This window comes from Tachyglossus aculeatus, unplaced genomic scaffold (assembly GCF_015852505.1).
Source record: "Tachyglossus aculeatus isolate mTacAcu1 unplaced genomic scaffold, mTacAcu1.pri scaffold_75_arrow_ctg1, whole genome shotgun sequence".
NCBI classification, from domain to species: domain Eukaryota; kingdom Metazoa; phylum Chordata; class Mammalia; order Monotremata; family Tachyglossidae; genus Tachyglossus; species Tachyglossus aculeatus.
The window spans coordinates 1,141,017-1,164,131 of NW_024045092.1; the positions used below are offsets into that span (position 1 = coordinate 1,141,017).

At 45.0% G+C, this 23,115-nt stretch overlaps 1 protein-coding gene across 1 annotated transcript; it reads right to left on the reverse strand.

Moving 5' to 3' along the window:
- Window positions 1-4,466: 4,466 nt before the first annotated feature.
- LOC119923983 (olfactory receptor 4P4-like) lies at window positions 4,467-19,485 on the reverse strand. The gene is made up of 5 exons (XM_038743112.1): window positions 19,246-19,485; window positions 18,928-19,153; window positions 18,698-18,813; window positions 4,650-4,796; window positions 4,467-4,472 (listed from the first exon to the last, which is right to left on the reverse strand). Exons 1-5 carry the CDS (start codon window positions 19,483-19,485, stop codon window positions 4,467-4,469), a joined length of 735 nt encoding a protein of 244 aa, XP_038599040.1.
- Window positions 19,486-23,115: the final 3,630 nt, after the last annotated feature.

Genomic DNA, 23,115 nt, shown 5'->3' on the forward strand with positions numbered 1-23,115 from the left:
AATCCGCTCCTCCACCACTAATCTCCTCACTGTACCTCGCTCTCGCCTGTCCCGCCATCGACCCCCGGCCCACGTCATCCCCCGGGCCTGGAATGCCCTCCCTCTGCCCATCCGCCAAGCTAGCTCTCTTCCTCCCTTCAAGGCCCTGCTGAGAGCTCACCTCCTCCAGGAGGCCTTCCCAGACTGAGCCCCTTCTTTCCTCTCCCCTCGTCCCCCTCTCCATCCCCCCGTCTTACCTCCTTCCCTTCCCCACAGCACCTGTATATATGTATATATGGTTGTACATATTTATTACTCTATTTATTTATTTATTTATTTATTTTACTTGTACATTTCTATCCTACTTATTTTATTTTGTTGGTATGTTTGGTTCTGTTCTCTGTCTCCCCCTTTTAGACTGTGAGCCCACTGTTGGGTAGGGACTGTCTCTATGTGATGCCAATTTGTACTTCCCAAGCGCTTAGTACAGTGCTCTGCACATAGTAAGCGCTCAATAAATACGATTGATTGATTGATTGATTGATACAAAGAAGTTTAAGTCTACATAAGTGCATAAGTGCTGTACACACAATAGGTGTTCAATAAAGATCATTGTCTGGTTGTTTGATTCATTGTAAGAGTGCCTTCTTCTACAGTGTCATGTACTATTTTACATTTCCTCTATATCTGCTAAGGGCCAAGCTCAGTATTCAGTTAGTAGTGTCACTGAAGATAATGAGCAGGAGAGTGAGTGGAGTAATGATTGATCATGAAAACGATGATGATGATGATGGAGAGGAGAGGAGCAAAGAAATACATGAAAGAAAGTTGCTGATTCTCAGAACTAGGCTGAAGGAGGGGATACAAACGAGTCATGTGTCACCATCACTTGAGGAACCATAAACATACATAAATGTTAGACGTTGCTTCAATGTTTGAGAGCCACATATCCAAATTTTTAAAAGTCCAAATTTTGCATTCCTTCTCTCTTTCTCCATCCCTACACCAATTCACAGGGACTTCAGTATCCACACTGAGGCTCAAGACAACCTTCCAGTGGACTGCCTCCTCTCACTCCTCAACTCTACCGAACCTCTGCTCTACCCCACCTAACCCACTTATCAACATGGACACACTCTCAAATTAATCTACTCTAGTTATCGTACAATCTCTAACCTCGATAACTCTGAACTTCCACTCTATAACCATAACCCCCTCTCCTGAATTTTCTCCCATACACCCACTCCTTACAAACCTTTCCTCTTCCTACACAGAGAAGGCGAATATCCTGACTCCCTCCAATGCTCCAACGCTATCATGCCCTATTAGGTCTTCAAAACCAACCTACCCTCCCTTGACAAACAAATCAATGCCAATCTACACTTAAACATAACATGTCCAGAGAGCTGGCGTTAAGGAATTTGAGGCAGCGAATGTAGAAGGCTCGTTCTAGGAGTTTGGAAAAGAAGGGTAGGAGGGAGATAGGGCAATACCTAGAAGGGGAGGTGGGGTCAAGAAAGAGTTTTTTTAGGACGGGGGAGACGTGGGCATGTTTGAAGGCAGAGGGGAAGGAACCAGTGGAGAGTGAGCGGTTGAAGATGGAAGTTATGGAGGGTAGGAGGGAAGGGACGAGAGTTTTCATAAGATGTGATGGAATGGGATCCAAGGTACAGGTGGATTGAGTAGCACTTGAGAGGAGGGGGTAGATCTCATCTGAAGATACTTCTGGGAAGAATGAGAGAGTAGAGGAGAGGGTTGGGGGTGGAGAAGGGGGAAGGGTGGCTTTGGGGAGCTGAGACCTGATGGAAGTGGTTTTACTAGTGAAGTAGGAGACCAGATCGTTGTGGGTGAGGGATGGAGGTGGGGGAGGAACAGGGGGTCTGAGAAGGGAGTTAAATGTATGGAACAGCTGAAGGGGATGATGGGCATGGGTGTCAGTAAGAGAGGAAAAATAGTTTTTCCTGACAGAGGAGAGGGCAGAGTTAAGGCAGGAAAGGATAAACTTTCCCGTTTACTATTTCCTGTTATAATAAAGTGAACAAGTTTGGCTTGGTGTTTAGACTTTCGACAGCAGCGTTCAGTAGCTCGAGTGAAGGAGGCCCACAATGTCCGTCATCCAAGGCTGTGTGGGTAGCGAGCGAGTTAAGTTGAGTAGAGAGTGTGGTTGAGAGCAGTAATCTGGTCATCAAAAGTGGGTAGAGAGGATAGGGAGGCGAGGTGTGATGTGATGTGCTGAGAAAGATGGATGGGGTCCAGAAAGCGGAAGTCTCTGTGAGGGTAGTAACAGATTTAAAGTGGGGAGGAGTATGAGTGAGCAGGCAGGCGAGAAGGTTATGATCAGAGATAGGGACTTCAGAGTTTATGAGGGTGGAGAAAGTGCAGAGGTAGGAGATGATGAGGTCGTGGGTGTGACCAAGTGGGTGAATGGGTGAGGTGGGGTGGAGCAGGAGGTTGGCAGCGTCCAGGAGAGATAGAAGGCAGGCGGCAGAGGAGTCACCAGGGACATCCATGTGGATGTTGAAGTCTCTGAGGATCAGTTTACATGGAAAAGGAGAGAAAGAAGGTGAGAAAGGGGTCAAAATCGTTAAAAAAATGTTGGAGGTGGGGACAATTGAGGAGGTCTACAAGAATCTGGAGTGGGTGGTAGAGGCGAATAATATGGGCTTCAAAGGAGAGGAAGGAAAGGTTAGGGGGAGGGGAGATTGTGCAAAAGCGACATTGGGATGCGAGAAGGAAGCTCTTCTCCTCCTCTTTTTCCGCTGAGTCTGGGGGAGTGGGAGAAGAAGAGGCCTCCGCTGGAGAAAGCAGCAGAAGAGACCGTGCCATTCAGTGTGAGCTATGTTTCAGTCAGGGCGAGGAGGAGGAGGGAGCAGGAAAAGAACAGGTCAAGGATGAAAAGGAGCTTACCTATAATGGAGTGGGAGTTCCATAGGCCACACAGCAGCAGCTGTGGAGGGAGGGGAGGGTGGGAGAAGGGTGGGAGGGGAGGGAAGTGTTTGGACTGGAATGAGTTGGCGGGGGCCTGGGCGTGGGGAGGGCGAAAAGGGATGATGATGCTGGGATGAGGCGGTAGTGAGGAGGAGGAGAGGGAGGGGGTTGGAAGGGAGGGGTTGAGGGTTGGCGCTGGTACAGAGAGATTCTGCGGAGGGGATGGGGGAGAGGGGTGTGAGCGGGAGAAAAGGAGGGAAAGAGCTGGGTGGGAGAGGAGAAGGGGAAGCTGAAGACTGGGAAGGGCAGATGGGAGCAGGGGAATTGATAGTTCATAGTGAGGACAGCAAGGTCAATGACAGCACACCGAGTAGTGAACAATAAACATAAAGTAGCAATAATAAAATAAGTAAATGACATTACAGAGAGCAGTTAACAATTAACATGCGATAGCATTAATAAAATAAGCAGATGATGACATCACAGAGAGCAGTTAGCAATTAACATGCGATGGCAATAAAACAAGCAGATGATGGCATTATAGAGGGCAGCTAACAATCAAAATGCAGAAGCAACCATAAAATAGACAGATAATGCCCACAGCAGAAGCGTGACTTGTCCGTGGGTCAGTCAAATCAAATTAAAAAGGCTAATGGCAAGGAGAGTCCAGGGGCTCTTGGCAGAAATGTCTCCGAGGTGGTTGAGGATGGAGTCCTATGGATGGCAGTTCTGGAGTAGGGCGGAACTGTTAAAGGGGGTCATTCATTCATTCATTCAATCGTATTTATTGAGTGCTTACTGTGTGCAGAGCACTGTACTGAGCGCTTGGGAAGTACAAGTTGGCAACATATAGAGATGGTCCCTACCAACAGTGGGTTCACAGACTAGAAAGGGGAGACAGAGACAGAGAACAAAACATATTAACAAAACATATTAACAGAATAAAATAAATGGAATAAATATGTACAAGTAAAATAAATAAATAAATAAATAGAGTAATAAATACGTACAAACATATATACATATATACAGGTGCTGTGGGGAAGGGAAGGAGGCAAGGCGGAGGGGATGGAGAGGAGGAGGAGGGGGAGAGGAAGGAGTGAGCTCAGTCTGGGAAGGTCTTCTGCAGGAGGTGAGCTCTCAGTAGGGCATTGAAGGGAGGAAGAGAGCTAGCTTGGCGGATGTAGGGAGGGAGGGCATTCCAGGCCAGGGGGATGATGTGGGTCGGGGGTCAACGGCGGGACAGGAGAGCGAGAACGAGGCACGGTGAGGAGATTAGCGGCAGAGGAGCGGAGGGTGCGGGCTGAGCTGTAGAAGGAGAGAAGGGAGGTGAGGTAGGAGGGTAGTAGGTGATGGGGAGCCTTGAAACCAACAGTGAGGAGTTTCTGCCTGATGCGTAGGTTGATTGATGGATCATGGGAGAGAAGACGCCTGGGAATAGGAGTAAACAGCCAAATAGCATGGGTGGGCTGCCTAGGTGCTAATGAGGTTGTCGTTAAAGTAACTCAGTGATAACTAGGGCCTTTTTCCCTGGGGAGGAGAGGGGAGGGGAGAATCAGTCATGTCTGGAACGGGAAGGAGGGAGTGTGGGGGCTCCTCAAAGAAGGTCGCTTACGGGGTGGTGGGGATGGGAGCAGGGGACACAATGTCCCACGACCCAGTTGGCTACTTGGACAGAGGGAGGTCGCTTTGAGGGGTGAGTCTAGTAATGATGAGAGAGGATGGGGGCCCAGTCCAGGGGCCTCGGTGTCCTCGGGCGGGGTTGCAGAGGTCTGGGAGGGGGACGGCCACGAGCCCAGCCGCGGGTCATAGGAGCCCGATAGCAGGCTGCTCGGGGAGGGAGGGAGATCACCGGCCCTCGCGGCAGCGTCCGGAGGAGAAGGATCCATCTGGGAGCAGGGGCCCCGCGCTGTGATGACGGGCGGGCCTCTAAGAATCGTGGATTCCTCACCCTGCTGTCCAAATGATCTTCACACAAAACCTCTCGGTTTTCATCTTCCTACTACTTAAAACTTTGGCAAACTCATTCACTCCCACGGCTTCAACTATCAGATGACACCCAAATCTACATCTCCTCCCCCGTTCTCTCTCCTTCCCTCCAGGATCGTATTTCCTCCTGACTTCAGGACACCTCCAACTGAATGTCCGCCAGCTACCTAAAACTCAGCATGTTCAAGACTGAGCTCCTTAGACTCCCTCCCAAACCCTGTCCTCTCCCTGACTTTAATAATAATAATAATAATGTTGGTAGTTGTTAAGTACTTACTATGTGCCAAGGACTGTTCTATGCCCTGGGGAAGATATAAGGTAATCAGGTGGCTCACAGTCTTAATCCCCATTTTCCAGATGAGGTAACTGAGGCACAGAAAAGTTAAATGACTTGCCCAAAGTCACCCATCTGACAAGTGGCGGAGCCAGGATTAGAACCCATGACCTCAGACTCCTTAGCCCGGGCTTTTTCCACGGAGCCACGCTGGACTTTACCGTCACTGTGGATGACACTACCATCCTTCCTTCTCACAAGCCCACAACCTTGGTGTCATCTTTGACTTGGCTCTCTCATTCACCCCACACATGCAATCCATCACCAAAACCTACCATTCTCGGCTTTAAAACATCGCCAAGATCCGTCCTTTCCTCTCCAACGAAACCACCACCTTGTTGGTTCAATCTCTCATACTATTCTGAATGGATTACTGCATCAGCCTCCTTTCTGATCTCCCATCCTCCTGTCTCACCCCCTTCAGTCTATACTTCACTCGGTTGACCGGGTTATCTTTCTATAGAAATGCTCTGGGCATGTCACTCCCCTCCTCAAAAATCTCCAGTTGCTGCCTATCAACCTTCGCGTGAAGCAAAAGCTCTTCACTATTGGCTTCAAAGCTCTCCATCACCTTGCCCCTTCCTACCGCACTTCCCTTCTCTCCTACATCCCAGCCTGCACACTTTGCTCCTCTGCTGCTAACCTCCTCACTGTGCCTCGTTCTCACCTGCTCCGCTGTTGACCCCTTTCCCTCGTCCTACCTCTGGCCTGGAATGCCCTCCCTTCACACACCTGCCAAACTAGCTCACTTCCTCCCTTCAGAACGCTACTGAGAGTTCATCTCCTCCAGGAGGCCTTCCCAGACTAAGCCTTCCATTTTTTTCCTCTGTTCCTTCTCCCCTCCCCACCATCCCCACTCTCTCCCTCTTCCCCACCTCGTTCCCCTCCGCACAGCTCTTGAGTATGTTTGTATATTTTTATTACTCTTTTATTAATGAGGTTTATATAGCTATGATTCTATTCATCTATTTTGATGGTATTGACATCTGTCTACTTGTTTTGTTTTGTTGTCTCTCACCCCCCTCTAGACTGTGAACCCGTTTTTGGGTAGGGACCTTCTCTATCTGTTGCCAAATTGTACTTTCTAAGCGCTTAGTAAAGTGCTCTGCGCACAGTAAGTGATCAATAAATATGAATGAATGAATGAAAACCTCTAATGGTTGCTTAACCATATCCACCTGAAGGAGAAACACCTGCCCTTTTTCTTTAAGACCCTATATCTTCTCTCTCCATCCTACTTTACCTCACTGATCTCCCACTACTGCTGAGCCAACAAGACTTGCTCCTATAACACCAGCCTACTCACAGTTCTTCAATTTTGTAATTTTTCACTGCAAACGTTCTGCCGACATCCTCCCTATGGCTTGGAAGTCCCCTCCTCTTCGTTTCCAACAGATGACTACTCTCCTCTCTTTCAAAGACAAACTAAAACCACAATTTCTCCCAGAAAACTCCCCTGACTATACCTTAACAAGTTTTATGTATCATTTTGGCATGAACCCCTTGAACACTTAGATTTTCACCCTGTTGCATACCACTTATGTAAATATCCTCTTGCCATTTTAATGTTTTTCTCCGCTTATAGTTTGTGAGCTCCTTGTGGGCAGGAGCTTACGAACTCTACGAACAGGAGCTTACAAACTCTATTGGACTGTAACTCTTCCAAACAGTAAAATGGTCTTCACACACTACAAGCAACATGAATATCATTGGTTTGCTGATGGTTGGAAGAGGATAAGAAATCTGAACCATGGAAATAACATCACGGTGGATGCAGGCTTGGGTCTTGGCAAAGATAAGGATGGGAAGGGATGTTCCCAGGACAGCTGAATATGGTACAGGGACTGCCTTGTCCTTCCATGGACATCTCTGATGGTTAATTAGTAGCACATAATTAAGAGGAGAGATGTGGGCTAATCCTCTCCCAGCTCTGTGAGCAACAAGGAGCCTGTGTATTTCCAGAGATATCCCAGTCTGTGCTCAGTCACACACACACACACACACACACACACACACACACACACACACACACACACACACACACACACACACACACACAAACTAATCACTCCCTGTGGGAGGGGAGAGGTGAGGAAAGCAGGTAATAAATTCTCTGTCAGCCTTCTCCTGCCAGAGTCTGACTGCCTTCGAGCTGCATTCCCAGCCAGCACAAGCAATGGATTAGGGATGAGTAGGATAAGGCCATCTCTCTGTCAGTGCGATTTTCAGGCTTTCCTTAAGAACTCTGCAGCTTCAGATTGAGGCTCTGGAGAAGCAGTCAGGGCTGGTACCCTTGAAGAACCTTCTCCCAGGTTCCCACTTTCCCATTCCCAGGACATTTGGAGCAAAAGATCTTCAGTATTAGACTGGAACCCCTCCTGGCCGAGATCTCGGGGAAAGAATCAGTTTTAATCTCGATATGTAGAAGGCAAAACGTTGCCGTACAGATGGGCACTACAAGCTCATAACAGCTCCCAGTTGTCCCTCAGATATCGATTGGCTGGGAAGACTGGGACAAGGAGAGGTGGCTACAAAGCGCTCATCTCCCTGCGCCCCACGGTGCCACCCCCCTACTTCTGCAGCTGTGCTTTCTGGTGTAGCTGGGTTGCAGCAACCATGGCCCGGGAGAAGTTCGTCCCTGTCCCCTCTCAGCCACTCCCCTTGACACCTAACCAAGCAATGATTCCAGCCCCAGCTGGAACAAGTAGGGAGTGGGCAGTGATGGCAGGGCCACAGTAATCTCCACTTCAGCGCAGAGAGCCACACTGGAGATGGAGACAACACAGAACAGAGCAATAAAGGTGGGTGCCCTGCTCCTCCTGTCTGTTTCCACGTCTTTCTACTATCTGAGCTCCAGTCTCTCACTCCATTATCCTTTCACCTTCCAAACATCCCCACTCTGCTCTCCAGCGCTTGCCTATTCCTTTCCCTTGTGAGGCAACATGGCATAAATGGATAGAGCTTGGGACTGGGAATCATCCTGGGTTCTAATCCTGGCTCCACCACATGCTTTCTATGTGACCTTGGGCAAGGCACTTAACTTCTCTGGGCCTCAGTTACTTCATCTATAAAATGGGGATTAATAGTATTCTCCCCGTGTGGGACAGGAACTGCATCCAACCTGATTTACTTGTATCCACCCCAGTGCATAGAACAGTGCTTGACAGCACTTAACAGGTACCACAATTAATTAACTATTATTATGCTCAGTCGTGCTCTCTGGGACCCGACATTACTGTCGGATGGCTGTGCTTTGCGCTTCATTCAGTCGTTCAATCGTATTTATTGAGCACTTACTGTGTGCAGAGCACTGTACTAAGCGCTTGGGAAGTACAAGTTGGCAATATATAGAGACGGTCCCTACCCAACAGTGGGCTCACAGACTAGAAGGAGGAGACAGACAACAAAACAAAACATATTAACAAAACAAAATAAATAGAATAAATATGTACAAGTAAAATAAATAAATAAATAGAGTAATAAATACGTACAAACATATATACAGGTGCTGTAGGGAGGGGAAGGAGTTAAGGCGGGGGGGAGGGGGAAGGGGGAGAGGAAGCTTGGGGCTCAGTCTGGAAAGTCCTGCTGGAGGAGGTGAGCTCTCAGTAGGGCTTTGAAGGGAGGAAGAGAGCTAGCTTGGTGAATGTGCGGAGGGAGGGCATTCCAGGCAAGGGGGATGACGTGGGCCGGGAGTCGACGGCGGGACAGGAGAGAACGAGGCATAGTGAGGTGATTAGCGGCAGAGGAGCGGAGGGTGCGGGCTGGGCTGTAGAACGATAGAAGGGAGGTGAGGTAGGAGGGGGTGAGGGGATGGAGAGCCTTGAAGCCGAGGGTGAGGAGTTTTTGCCTGATGTGTAGGTTGATTGGTAGCCATGGGAGATTTTTGAGGAGGGGAGTAACATGCACAAGGCGTTTCTGCACAAAGACGATCCGGGAAGCGGCTTGAAGTATGGATTAAAGTGGTGAGAGACAGGAGGCTGGGAGATCGGAGAGGAAGCTGGTGAAGTAATCCAGTCGGGATAGGATGAGAGATTGAACGAGCAGGGTAGCGGTTTGGATGGAGAGGAAAGGGCGGATCTTGGCCATGTTGCGGAGCCGAGACCGGCAGGTTTTGTTGACGGATTAGATGTGAGGAGTGAACCAGAGAGCGGAGTCGAGGATGACACCAAGGTTGTGGGCTTGTGAGATGGGAAGGATGGTAGTGCCGTCTACAGTGATGGGAAAGTCAGGGAGAGGGTAGGGTTTGGAGGGAAGATAAGGAGTTCAGTCTTGGAGATGTTGAGTTTTAGATGGTGGGCAGACATTCAGATGGAGATGTCCTGAAGGCAGGAGGAGATACGAGCCTGGAGGGAGGGAGAGAGTGCAGGGGCAGAGATGTAGATTTGGGTGTCATCAGCGTAGACATGACAGTTGAAGCCGTGGGAGTGAATGAGTTCACCAAGGGAGTAAGTGTAGATAGAGAACGGAAGGGGAACAAGAACTGACCCTTGAGGAACCCTTAAAGTAAGGGGATAGGAGGGGGAGGAGGAGCCCACAAGAGAGACTGAGAATGAACTGCTGGAGAGATAAGAGGAGAACCAGGAGTGGAGAGAGTCTGTGAAGCCAAGGGTGGATAGTGTGTTGGGGAGGAGGGGGTGGTCCACAGTGTCGAAGGCAGCTGGGAGGTCGAGGAAGATTAGGATAGAGTAGGAGCCGTTGGATTTGGCAAGCAGGAGGTCATTGGTGTTGTTTGAGAGGGGAGTTTCGGTGGATTGTAGGGGACGGAAGCCAGATTGGAGGGGGTCGAGGAGAGAGTTGGCGTCGAGGAATTCGAGACAGTGCGTGTAGAGGACTTGTTCAAGGAGTTTGGAAAGAAATTGTAGAAGGGCGATAGGGCGATAACTAGAAGGTGAGGTGGGGTCCAGAGAGGGTTTTTTTTTAGGATTGGAGAGACGTGGGCATGTTTGAAGGCAGAGGGGAAGGAACCAGTGAAGAGAGAACAGTTGAAGATGGAAGTTAAAGAGTGGAGAAGGGACGGAGCGAGAGATTTCATAACATGAGAGGGAATGGGGTCGGAAACACAGGTGGCCGGAGTAGCACTTGAGAGGAGGGAGGAGATCTCATCTGAGGATAATGCTGGGAAGGATGGAAGAGTAGCGGAGAGGGTTGAGAGCCGGAGGGTTGGAGAAGGGGGGCGGTGACTTTGGGGAGCTCAGACCTGATGGATTTAATTTTATTAAAGAATTAGGAGGCCAGATCGTTATGGGTGAGGGAAGGAGGAGGGGGAGGAACAAGGGGCCTGAGAAGGGCTTTAAATGTACAGAAGAGCTGACGGGGATGATGGGCATTGGTGTCAATAAGGGAGGAGAAATAGTTTTTTGTCTGGCTGAGGAGAGGGCAGAAGTAAGGCTGGAAAGGACAAACTTGAAGTGAACAAAGTTGGCATGGTGTTTAGACTTTCACCAGCAGAGTTCAGGAGCTCGAGCATAAGAGCAAAGGAGGTGGACAGTGATAGTGATCCAGGGCTGTGGGTTAGTGGTACGAGAGCGGCGAAGGTAAAGGGAAGGGACCGAGTCGAGCTGAGTAGAGAGGGTAGAGCTGACAGCAGTAATCTGATCATCAAGACTGGGTAGAGAGGAGAGGGAGGCGAGGTGGGGTGTGAGGCGCTCAGAAAGTTGAATGGGGTCAAGAGAGCGGAGGTCTCTGTGAGGAAGTAATATAGATTTACAGGGGAAAGGAGTGTGAGTGAGGAGGCAGGTGAGAAGGTTATGATTAGAGATAGGGATTTCAGATTTGGTGAGGGTGGAGACAGTGCAGCAGTAGGAGATGATGAGGTCGAGGGTGTGACCCAGTTGGTGAGTGGGCGAGGTGGGGTGGAGAGTTTAACTCCGCCAGGAGGCCTGCCCATAATGAGCCCCCTTTTTCCTCTCCTCCTCCCCTCTCCATCGCACCCTCCCGCCCAACAGCACTTGTATATAATTGTACATATTTATTACTCTATTTGTTGTACATATTTACCACTTTTATTAACGATGTACTTATAGCTATAATTCTATTTATTCTGATGGTTTGACACCTGTCTACATGCTTTGTTTTGTTGTCTCCTACTTCTAGACTGTGAGCCTATTGTTGGTTAGGGACCATCTTTATATGTTGCTGACTTGTACTTGCCAAGCACTTAGTACAGTGCTCTGCATACAGTAAACGCTCAATGAATACGATTTAATGAATGAATGAATGTGTTTATAACCTCTGTTATATTGTGCTCTCCACGTGCTTAATACAGTGGTCTGCACATTGTAAGTGCTCAATAAATAGGATTGATTTCTTGTTTTATAATAGTTATGGAATTTGTTAAGCATTTACTCTGTGTTGTACCCAGGAATAAATTCAGGATAATTATTCCTGTTATTATTTTCATTATTCTATTTGTTAAGTCCTGTGTGCTAAGCCCTGTACTAAGTATTAGGATAGATAAAAGATAACCAGAACAGACTAGCGGTGTGATCCAGTGAATAAAGCATTGGCCTCTGAGTCAGAAGGACCAGGGTTCTAATCCTGGCTCCACCACTTGTCTGCTGCTTGACCTTGGGCAAATTACTTAACATAATAACAGTAATAACAATGACTTTTTTATGTACTTATTATGTGCCAAGCCCTGTTTTAAAACCTGGAGTAGATACAAACTAATCCAGTTGTACCATGTGTGGCTCAAAGTCCTAAGCCCCATTTTACAGATGAGGTAACTGAGGCACAAAGAAGTTAGGCTACTAGTCCAAAGTCGCGCTGGTGACAAGTGGCGGGGCCAGAATGAGAATCCACTACGCCTGACTTCCAACCCCAGACTCTCTCCACTAAACCAGGCTGCTTCAACATGTCAACATGTCAAGATGTGGGACACAGACCCTGTCCAACCTGATTAACACTGTCTCCAGTGCTTAGAACAGTGCCTGGCAAATAGTAATCACTTAACAAATGACATAAAAAATGGGGACACTGAGTCTCAGTAGGAGGGAGGTAGAATCTAATCCTCATTATACAGGTGGGAAAACTGAGGCACAGAGTCCTTAAATGAGTTGGTCAAGGTCACACAGCCGGTAGGTGGGAGAGCTGTAATTAGAACCCAAATCTTGTGACTCCCAGACCTGTGCTCTTTCCATTAGGCCAGGCTGCTTCTCTTGTGCCTCAGGTTTCTCCACTGCCAAATGGGGATACAATTTTCCCTCTCCCTTCTTCTTAGATGGTGAGCCCTATATGGAAGAAGGACTGTTTCCTATCTGATTAGCCTGTATTCTGGTATTTAACACAATGCCTGGCACATGGAGAGCTATTAATGAATAAAAATATTTTTTTATCTTCTCACTAGAAATGAAAGGGATGTATACGAGAAAAGATATAAAGTTTCTTATATACATTGACACAGTATTGTAAGTGATATTCAATTATAAGTCCAATGAACTGGTCACTGAACCTTTCTAAATATTATTTACGATGCTTCATTTTGCAATCAATTCAGGGAAATATTCTTCATTCCCAGGATAGAAAATAGGAACAACGTCACTGAATTTGTTCTTTTGGGTTTGTCTAGGGATAGAAATTTACAGATATTCTTCGTTGGGCTGTTCCTCTCCTGTTACATTGCAATCCTCAGAGGGAATCTCGTCATCTGCATCACCATCAGAGGCAGTTCCCTTATCAAACAGCCCATGTACTTCTTCCTCTACCACTTGTCCCTCATGGATCTCTGCTACACTTCCACGGTGACTCCCAAACTAGTCAGAGCCTTGCTTTCTGAGAAGAAAACCATCTCTTTCCCTACCATGCACTTATTTGGTGGGGTGAAGATCTTCATTCTCGTGGGGATGGCCTATGATCGCTATGTCGCCATCTGCAAACCCTTACACTATATGGTCATCATGAACAAGCAGCGATGTGTCGCAGTGGTTGGGTGCTGGGTAGGAGCATTTCTCCATTCCTTGGTCCAGTTACTCCTTGTCATTTTTTTGCCCTTCTGTGGCCCTAATAAGATTGAACACTATTTGTGTGATTTTCAACCTCTCCTGGAACTGGCTTGCTCAGATACTTACGTGACTAGATTTTTATTCCTCGGCAATACAGGGACAGTTGTGTCGGTTTCTTTAGCAATATTGGTCTTCTCTTACGTCATCATTTTAGCCAGTCTGGGTACTCACTCTCTGGAAGGACGTCACAAAGCCCTCTCCACCTGTTCTTCCCACATCACCATTGTGGCATTGTTTTTCTTGCCCTGCATCTTCATTTACCTCTGGCCATCCCAGACCTTCCCAGAGGATAAGGCGTTTAATCCGTTTTACACCATCATCGCCCCCATGTCTTACACCATCATCGCCCCCATGTTCAACCCGCTCATCTACATGTTGAGGAACAGAGAGATGAAAACAGCCATGAGAAAGGTGTGGTGTAGGAAGCCGCATTTGGAGGGAAAATCAGGCAGGTGAAATGGATGTCCGCATGTCCTGTCTTTCCCTCCTGCATTTGGCTTATTCTACCCACCCAGCTCTTCTCTGTACAACATCCCAGCTTTTCTCCCGGGGAGAAACCTGGAAAGGAGAATTCCTTTCAGGGGAAAGGAGAATTCCTACTGTTTAAACATCCCTTTCTCCACCTCAATGCCTATATTTAATATATCCATCCATTATATTATGCCATTTCAAATAAAATACTTTCAGGAAATGGAATAATTCCTGCTTAATGGGATGGAAAGCTAATTACGGCCTTCAGTTGATGTTAAAATTAATTCTAAGTTCCTAAGGAGAGGGAGTTTTATCTTTGATATGAGCTGTGCAGATTTGGGTTTTAGCAGTTATAGTTTTTACTAAATGCTTCTGTGCAAAGCAGATTTCTCAGTGGGTTCTACTCATACAATTGCCTCAGTTCCTCCTTGCTGGGAAATGAGGCATAGAAGGGGGTTTGAAAACTATTTTCATATGTGGGAGGACAGCATATATAATTTCAAATGGGAGGAAGTGTTCTCAGTGGAAAGACCACAAGACTAGTAGTCAGAGGATTTGGATTTAATCCTGTTTCTGCCACCTGCCCGTTGTGTGACCCTGGACAAGTCAGTTACCTTCTTCCTGATACCTCATCTGTAAAATGGAAACTGAGACTCTGAGCCCCATGTGGAATCTAGACTATGTCTAAAATGATTATTTTATATCTACCCCAGTAGTTAGTACAATGCTTGGCACACAGTAAGCACTTTAAAAAGATGACTAGAAAATCATCTTTACGATCCTTAGTGCATTTTATTGATGGATAGTATTGCTAAGGGACTAATTCATCAGGCTGAGATATTTCAAACACATTGGGGAGTCCTGGAATTGTTCAATGGAAGGGATTCATTTGAGATCACTTTCTTCATTGAAGGAAAGGGGGCAATATTCTCAGTGGTACCTTCTTCTGAAATTGAAACCATGATGTGAGGATTTAGGACTCGAAAGAAAAAGAAATTCAGAATAGGGAGATGGCTGACTTTAAATAAGATAAAATGGAAAACCTACTAGAATGGAAGCTAAATACTGGGAAAAATAGCTTTCAGAATGATTGAGACAATGTGCATATCCATGGAATTTGAAAAATATCATGTAGAAGTTAGAGGAGCAATAAGGAACTATCCCCCTAAGAATGTTCAGATATCTTTGTTGCAGTTTTATATTATAATGTGGAAGGCAATATGTCCCTCACTTGGCAGGTAGACAATCAGTAGTGTACTGTCAAAAAGATGAATTTTGCAAGCATGATACATGGTAATAGGGTCAGAGTTTTTCTTCTTGTTTTTCTAATGGCATTTGTTAAGTTCTTACTATGTGTCATGCACTGTACTTAAGCACTGGGGTAGATACAAGCTAATCAATTTGAACAGAGATCGTGTCACACACGGGAATAACAGGCTTAATCCCCATTTTACAGGTGATGTAACTGAGGCACAGAAAAGTTGATTCACTTGCTCAAGGTCAAAAACATTCATTCATTCAATCATATTTATTGAGCACTTACTGAGTGCAGAGCACTCGCAAAGCGTTCGCAAAGTTCAATTTGGCAAAAGATAGAGACGTTCCCTACCCAAGAAAAGGACACAGCTCCTACCGATTCCCTGGCCCTTATAATATCCTCTGGGCCAGGCCGCAAGAGTTAGAGCTATGATTCAAACTAGTGCTTTGGTTGGAATTTGGCCTAGATTTCAAGTTGTTTTTAGATCCCGAGAGAACTGGAATGGAATGTCAACCCCGGCTTCCTTTAAGGAGCATGGCGTGGCATGTATCCATACAGTAAGCACATAACAACTATGATAATAATAATAAAAATGAAGATCACTTACTTGCCGTGTGACTTTGGGCACGTCCCTTAACTTCTCTGTGTTTCAGTTTCCTCGTCCATAAAATTGGGATTCAATACTTGTTCTCCTTCCTACTTTGACTGTGTGTCCTTTGAGGAACAGGGACAGTGTCTGAGCTGATTATTTTATGTCTACCCCTATGCTAAATGCAATGTTTGACACATAGTGAGCAAGTACCATAATGATTATTAATATTCCCTTGGGAAAACAGTGCTAGGTGATAGTACCACAGTACATGAGCTCGGGAAGGGACGATGTTAATCAATCAATCAATTGTGTTTATTGAGCATTTCCCGTGTGTAGAGCATAAATTTATTTCATTCAGTTGTATTCATTGAGAGCTTACTGTGTGCAGAGCACTGTACTAAGCACTTGGAAAGTACAATACAACAATAGAGTCAATCCCAGCATACAGTAGTCTTCAATGAGTCTTATTTATTCATTCATTCATTCAATCGCATTTAATGAGCGCTCACTGTGTGCAGAGCACTGTACTAAGCGCTTGGGAAGTACAAGTTGACAACATATAGAGACGGTTCCTAGCCAACAACGGGCTCACAGTCTAGAAGGGAGAGACAGACAACAAGACAAAACTTGTCGACAGGTGTCATCATCAAAATAAATAGAAGTAAAGCTAGATAATAATAATAATAATAATAATAATGATAATGGCATTTATTAAGCGCTTACTATGTGCAATGCACTGTTCTAAGAGCTGGGGTAGATACAATTTAATCTGGTTGTCCCACGTGGGGCTCACACTCTTATTCCCATTTGTCAGATGAAGTCACTGAGGCACAAAGAAGTGAAGCACCTTGCTCAGGGTCACACAGGAGACAATTGGCAGAGCCGGGATTGGAACCAATGACCTCTGGCTCCCAGGCACATGTTCTATCCACTAAGCCACGCTGCAGTGCTCCGGGTCTCAGAGGGAGTCAACGACTTCCCTCATACCCTCCAATATTCCTGTCCCTTTTGTAAAGGTTCTATATAGTTACTGGAGGTCTAAGAGAAGCAATAGTTGGAGACGTGATATTTGTTAAGTGCTCACTATGTGCCAAACATTGTACTTAGCACCGGGGTAGACGGAAAATAATCAACTCAGACAAAGACTCTGTTTCTTATAGGACTCACAATCAAAGTAGGAAGGAGAACAGGTGCTCAATCCCCATTTTACGGATGCGGAAATGGAAACATAGAGAAGTTAAGAGATGTGCCAAAGGTCACATGGCAAGCAATCTTTATTTTTATTATTATTATAGTAGTTGTTATGTGCTCGCTATATGGATACAAGACGCCCCATGCTCCTAAAGGGAAGCTGGGGTTGACATTCTGTTCCAGTTCTCTCTAGAAATCTAGGCCAAAATCCAACCAGAGCCCTTGTTTGAATCATAGTTCTAACTCTTGCGGTCTGGCCTAGCGGTTATAACAAAGGCCTGGGAATCAGAAAGAACTGGATCCTGTGTAGGGACCGTCTCTATCTTGTGCCAAATTGTACTTTCCAAATGCTTAGTACAGTGTTCTGCACTCAGTAAGCGCTCAATAAATATGATTGAATGAATGAATGTGTTTGACCTTGAGCAAGTGACTCAACTTCTCTGTGCCTCACTTACATCACCTGTAAAATGGGACACGGGCTCTGTTCAACTTGATTTGCTTGTATCTACCCCAGTGCCTGACAGATAGTCAGCATTTAACAAATACCATTAGAAAAAAGACAAAAAGAAGAAAAACCCTGACCCTACTACCATGCATCATGCTTGCAAAAATCATCTTTTAGACAGTATACTACTGATTGTCTACCTGATAAGTGATAGGCCAATTCCCTTCCACATTACAACATAAAGCTGCAACAAAGATATCTGAATATTCTCATGGGCTAGCTCCTTACCGCTCCTCTTATTTCTACATCATATTTTTCAAACTCCATGGATATGGACATTATTGTATACATCATTCTGAAAGCTACTCTTCACAGTATTTATCTTCCATTCTAGTAAGGTTTCCATTTTATCTCATTTACAGGCAGCCGTCACCCTATTATGTTTCTTTTTCATACGAGTCCCAGATCCTCACATCATAGTTTCAACTGCAGAAGAACGTACCAAAAAAACACTACCCTCTTAACTTAAATGAAAACTATGTTCTCAAATAAATCCCTTCCATTGAGCAATTCCAAGACTACCGAACTTGTTTAAAAGAGCTCAGCCTAATGAATTAGTCCCTTAACAGTATTATGGACCAATAACATACATTATGCAATGTAAAGATGATTTTTTAATCATCGTTTTAAATGCTTACTGTGTGCCAGTTACTGAACTAAGCGCTGGGATAGAAATAAGATAATCATTTTGGACACAGTCTAGATTCCACATGGGGCTCAGAGTCTCCATTTTCATTATACAGAGGAGGTAATGGAGGCCCACAGAAAAAAGTTAAGTAACTGGCACAAGGTCACACAGGACACAAGTGGCAGAAACGGGATTACAACCCAAATCCTCTGGCTACTAGATTTGTGCTCCTGCCACTAAGCACACTACTTCCCATTGAAAATCGTAAATGCTGCCCCGCCCCCCCTTGTCTGAAAAGAGTTTTCAACCCCCGTTCTGTGCCTCATTTACCAGCAAGGAGGGACTGAGGCAATTGTATGAGTAGAAGCCACTGAGAACCCTGCTTTGCACAGAAGCATTTACTAGAACTACATCTACTAAAACCCATATCTGCCATTGCTGCACAGCACACATCAAAGACGTAACTCCCTCTCCCTAGATGCTTACAATTAATTTTAACATCAACTGAAGACCCTAATAAACTTTCCATTCCATTAAGCAAAGTGATATTCCTTTTCTTGAAAATATTTTATTTGAAATGACAAAGGATAATGGATGGCCGGATTAAATATAGGCATTGAGGTGGAAGAAGGGATGTTTACAGTCCGATAGACAGTAAGAGTTCTTACTTCCCCTGAGCCTAGGAGAAAACATGAGTTGATTGTACACAGAAGAGTTAGGTGGATAAAATAAGCCAAATTCAGGACATAAAGACAGAAGATGTGGATATCCATTTCACCTGCCTGATTTTCCCTTCAAACGTGGCTTCCAACACCACACCTTTCTCATGGCCGTTTTTATCTCTCCGTTCCTCAGCGTGTGGATAAGGGGGTTGAATATGGGGGCAATGATGGTGTAAAACAGAGCAAACACCTTATCCTCGGGGAACGTCTGGGCTGGGCAGAGGTAAATGAAGATGGAGGGCAAGAAAAGCAATGCCACCACGGTGATGTGGGAAGCGCAGGTGGAGAGGGCTTTGCAAAGTCCTTCCGAAGAGTGGGTCCTCAGACTGGCTAAAACGGTGACGTAAGAGAAGACCAAGACTGCAAAAGTAACCAACGCTATTGTTCCTGAACTGGTGAGGACTAAAAATCCGGTTACATATGTAAGAAATGCTCCTCCCCAGCACACTGCAACCACTGTGTCATACCGCTGCTCGTTCATGATGACCATATAGTGTAAAGGTTTGCAGATGGCTACATAGCGATCGTAGGCCATACCCATGAGAATGAAGATCTAAACCCCTCCAGATAAGTGCATGGTGAAGAGTTGTATCATGCAGTGTTCGAAAGCGATGGCTTTCTTCTCAGACAGCATATCTCTCTTACCAGTTTGGGAGTTACTGTGGTAGTATAGCAGACATCCATGAAGGACAAGTGGCAGAAAAAGAAGTACATGGGTTGCTTGAAGAGGGGCCTCCATTTGATGGTGATGAAGATGAAGAAATTGCCTAAGAGGATGACAATGTAATAAGAGAGGAACAGTCCAAAGCAGAATATCTGCAAATTTCTATCACTGGACAGACATAAGAGAACAAATTTGATGACATTGTTCCTGTTATTTTCCATCCTGTGAATGAGGAGTATTTATCTCTAATGATTGCAAAAGGAAATGTCATAGTATGTACAAAGTTGCAATAGTTTTTATTATACGTGATTATAGGCTCACATAAGCCTTATAACAAAACTGCAACAGGTGACATATTGGCAAAACTGGGAGCTTTCAAATCCAGATTTTCATATCTTCTCTATTCAACACATCTGTCCTTCGAGTGATAACATTCTGCAAATTGAGCAACATTCAAGTCCTGTCCGTAGTAAAAAAAAAATACCAAGGAAAGTATTGGCCAATGCCTTTCAAATGAATTTTAAAGTCTCGGTTGCCGTACCTCATTCTATTAGAAATAGCCAGCCGAAATATAACATTTTTGACTCATTTCAAGCTATTTCACATTTGAATTGGGAAGAAACTGCATACTGATATATAGAAAATCATGTTCTGTCACTGTTAGACTTCAGAGGAGTTGATGTGTTTGGGATTCCTTTAAAAACTGCCTGACGGTACTAGAATGTCTTCAGAGAATGATCTGAGGGGAGAAACATCATATTTCCTTTTACAATTCTTTCTTCGTATGTCACTGACTGACTTTTGAAATGACAAATAAAAAGAAGTGATTGATATTGTGTCAAATATTTAGGATTTTTTCTTACAAAGTTTGAGGATGGCAGACACAAGACACCATACTAACATAGAAAGGGGGTGATTCAAATCTGAAATGTGAATTTAGTCCAGATGAGTTCCTCCAGCCAAAGATACAGTTTAAAGAGCTTCATCCTATGTGCTAAAATAAGAACATATATGTGAGTTTCAAGGACCTTATGACAATTTCCCAGCAAATAAATGCTAGAACGAACATAATTTTATCCCAAGAGAACATATCTCTTAGCCAGGAATATCCACCAGTGCTTGCCAAGGAAATACTCTCTTGCTCAAAAGCAAACCTCGTTTTAGGCAGGGAATTCATTAATTCAATCATATTTATCGAGCACGTACTGTGTGCAGAGCACTGTACTAAGTGCTTGGGAAGTACAAATCAGCAACATATAGAGACAGTCCCTACCCAACAATGGGCTTACAGGAATTTCGCTGTTTATTGTATTGTACCTGCCCAAGAGCTTAGTACAATGCTCCGTGAACAGTAAGAGTTTAATAAATAAGACTGAATGAATGAACAAAATGGTTTTTTATACCTAGAACTAGAAGACAAAAAGAATAAGTATGGCAAACATACACCCCTACCGTCTTATTGAAGGATTTCTCAGTGGTTCTATGGTCAATTTACCAGTTCCTTTTTTGGGAACCAGTAAAGATTTTCAGGGCTACAAAGAGAGCACTGCTGGATCTTTCACTTGCTTAAAAAAAATGAAGTACTTACACAGGAGCAACCTCTTAGAAACTGGTGGTCCCGAGTATCAAGTAGCTTCTGGTTTTCATGAGCAAGACTAGGGAAAAGTCTCTCTGACGTTTTCCTTCATCCAGTTGGCTCTGAGCACAGAAAACACTCAATGAGGCTGAGCCAATAGCTCCCATCCTTGATTCCACTGATGCCCAGAGTAGAAACTGTCTTGGGACAATCTTTGCAGAATAGACTCCATATATTTAAAGGCACCTAAAGGACCAGGAAATTACTCCCCTCCTCAAAAGTCTCCAGTGGTTACCAATCGATCTGCGCATCAGGCAGAAACTCCTCACCCTCGGCTTCAAGGCTCTTCATCACCTTGCCTCCTCCTACCTCACCTCCCTTCTCTCCTTCTACAGCCCACCCCGCACCCTCCACTCCTCTGCCGCTAATCTCCTCACCGTACCTCGTTCTCGCCTGTCCCGCCATCGACCCCCGGCCCACATCATCCCCCGGGCCTGGAATGCCCTCCCTCTGCCCATCCGCCAAACTAGCTCTCTTCCTCTCTTCAAGGCCCTACTGAGAGCTCACCTCCTCCAGGAGGCCTTCCCAAACTGAGCCCCTTCCTTCCTCTCTCCCTCGTCCCCCTCTCCATCCCCCCATTTTACCTCCTTCCCTTCCCCACAGCACCTGTATATATGTATATATGTTTGTACATATTTATTACTCTATTTATTTATTTATTTATTTATTTTACTTGTACATATCTATTCTATTCATTTTATTTTGTTAGTATGTTTGGTTTTGTTATCTGTCTCCCCCTTTTAGACTGTGAGCCCACTGTTGGGTAGGGACTGTCTCTATATGTTGCCAATTTGTACTTCCCAAGCGCTTAGTACAGTGCTCTGCACATAGTAAGCACTCAATAAATACAATTGATGATGATGATGTTGCCAACCTGTACTTGCCAAGCGCTTAGTACAGTGCTCTGCACACAGTAAGCGCTCAATAAATAGGATTGATTGATTCCTGGGAGGACTCCATGGAGGAAATCTGGAAACTTGCCCCATCTCTATTGATATTTGTTAAGCTCTTACTATGTGACAGGCACTGTACTAAGCATTGGGAAGATGGAAACTAATCAGGCTGGACACAGTTATTGTGCCACATGGGGCTCACAGCATTAATTCCCATTTTACAAATGAGGTCACCGAGGCACTAAAAAGTTAAGTGGCTTGCCCAAGGTCTCCTAGCTGACAGGTGGTGGAGCTGGTATTAGAACTCACTCCCAGGGCCATTCTCTATCCAGTATCATCGGAAGTATCAGAACCAAACAAAATCACAATAATAATAATAATGATTGTTATATTTGTATGTATAGTATCAGAACCAAACAAAATAACAATAATAATGATTATTGTTGTATTTCTTAAGTACTTACTATATGTGCCAGTGCCTTTTGAGGGCTGGAGCTAACATGACTTTTTTTTGTCCATCCAGAAATCTTGTCTCATGCACTTAATTTGCATTTTAGTTAACTGTTTGACATCTGCCACCATTCCATCTCAGTCTTCTGTTTCTGAGCTCTGATTGAGGCAGACATATTATAAGGAGAGATTTTCTCCCTTACCCATCACTCTTACTGGAAACAGTCATTGGGAGCCACACAGCTGAAATCAGGCAGGTTCTGGGCAGCAGGCATTTATGAAGTTAAGGATTTAATTTCTTCGAAAGATATCAAAGATAATCTTGGATTCTTTTCTCTCCCAGTTTCTTTAATTACGATATTTTCTTTTGGTAAACCCCTCTAGAAGATGCAGAGTAACAAGGGCAATATATATCCAACCTTTATCCTTCCTAAATCTTCTCTTCCACCTAACTTTCCATAACAACGGACAGCACAGATACCCTCCCCGTTTCTAACACCCACAATTGTGGGTTTATCCTTTATTCCTCTCTCACTCTCCATAGTCATGTATATCCAAATCCTCCTTAAGAGATTCCTTCCCCCATAAGTCCAGGTACCTGGAGGAAGTCAGGAGGAAAGTTGTGAGTAATGGGGTCAATGCAGGAGAGGTGAGAGCAAGGCACAGTGAGAATCAAACAATCATATTTATTGGGTGCTTATGTTATGCAAAGCACTATACTAAGAAAAGAGTATAAGAGTCAGTGGTCACATTCCCTGCCCACAAGAAGCTTACAGTCTAGGGGGGGAGGACAAACATTAGTATACATTAAAAAATTATCGATATGTTCAAAGGTGGTGGAAGGCTGAGGGTGGGGTAAGTAAAATTGTGAA

Bases quoted from the DNA above. Each gene is read 5' to 3' on its own strand.
- LOC119923983 (XM_038743112.1), bottom strand. From the start codon at position 19,485: ATGGAAAATAACAGGAACAATGTCATCAAATTTGTTCTCTTATGTCTG. The intron at 19,154-19,245 runs GTAAGAGAGATA...GGAGGGGTTTAG, and splicing joins CCACAGTAACTCCCAAACTG to ATCTTCATTCTCATGGGTAT. The intron at 4,797-18,697 runs GTGTGGTGTTGG...CCCTGCTCCCAG, and splicing joins TAAAAACGGCCATGAGAAAG to ATGGATCCTTCTCCTCCGGA.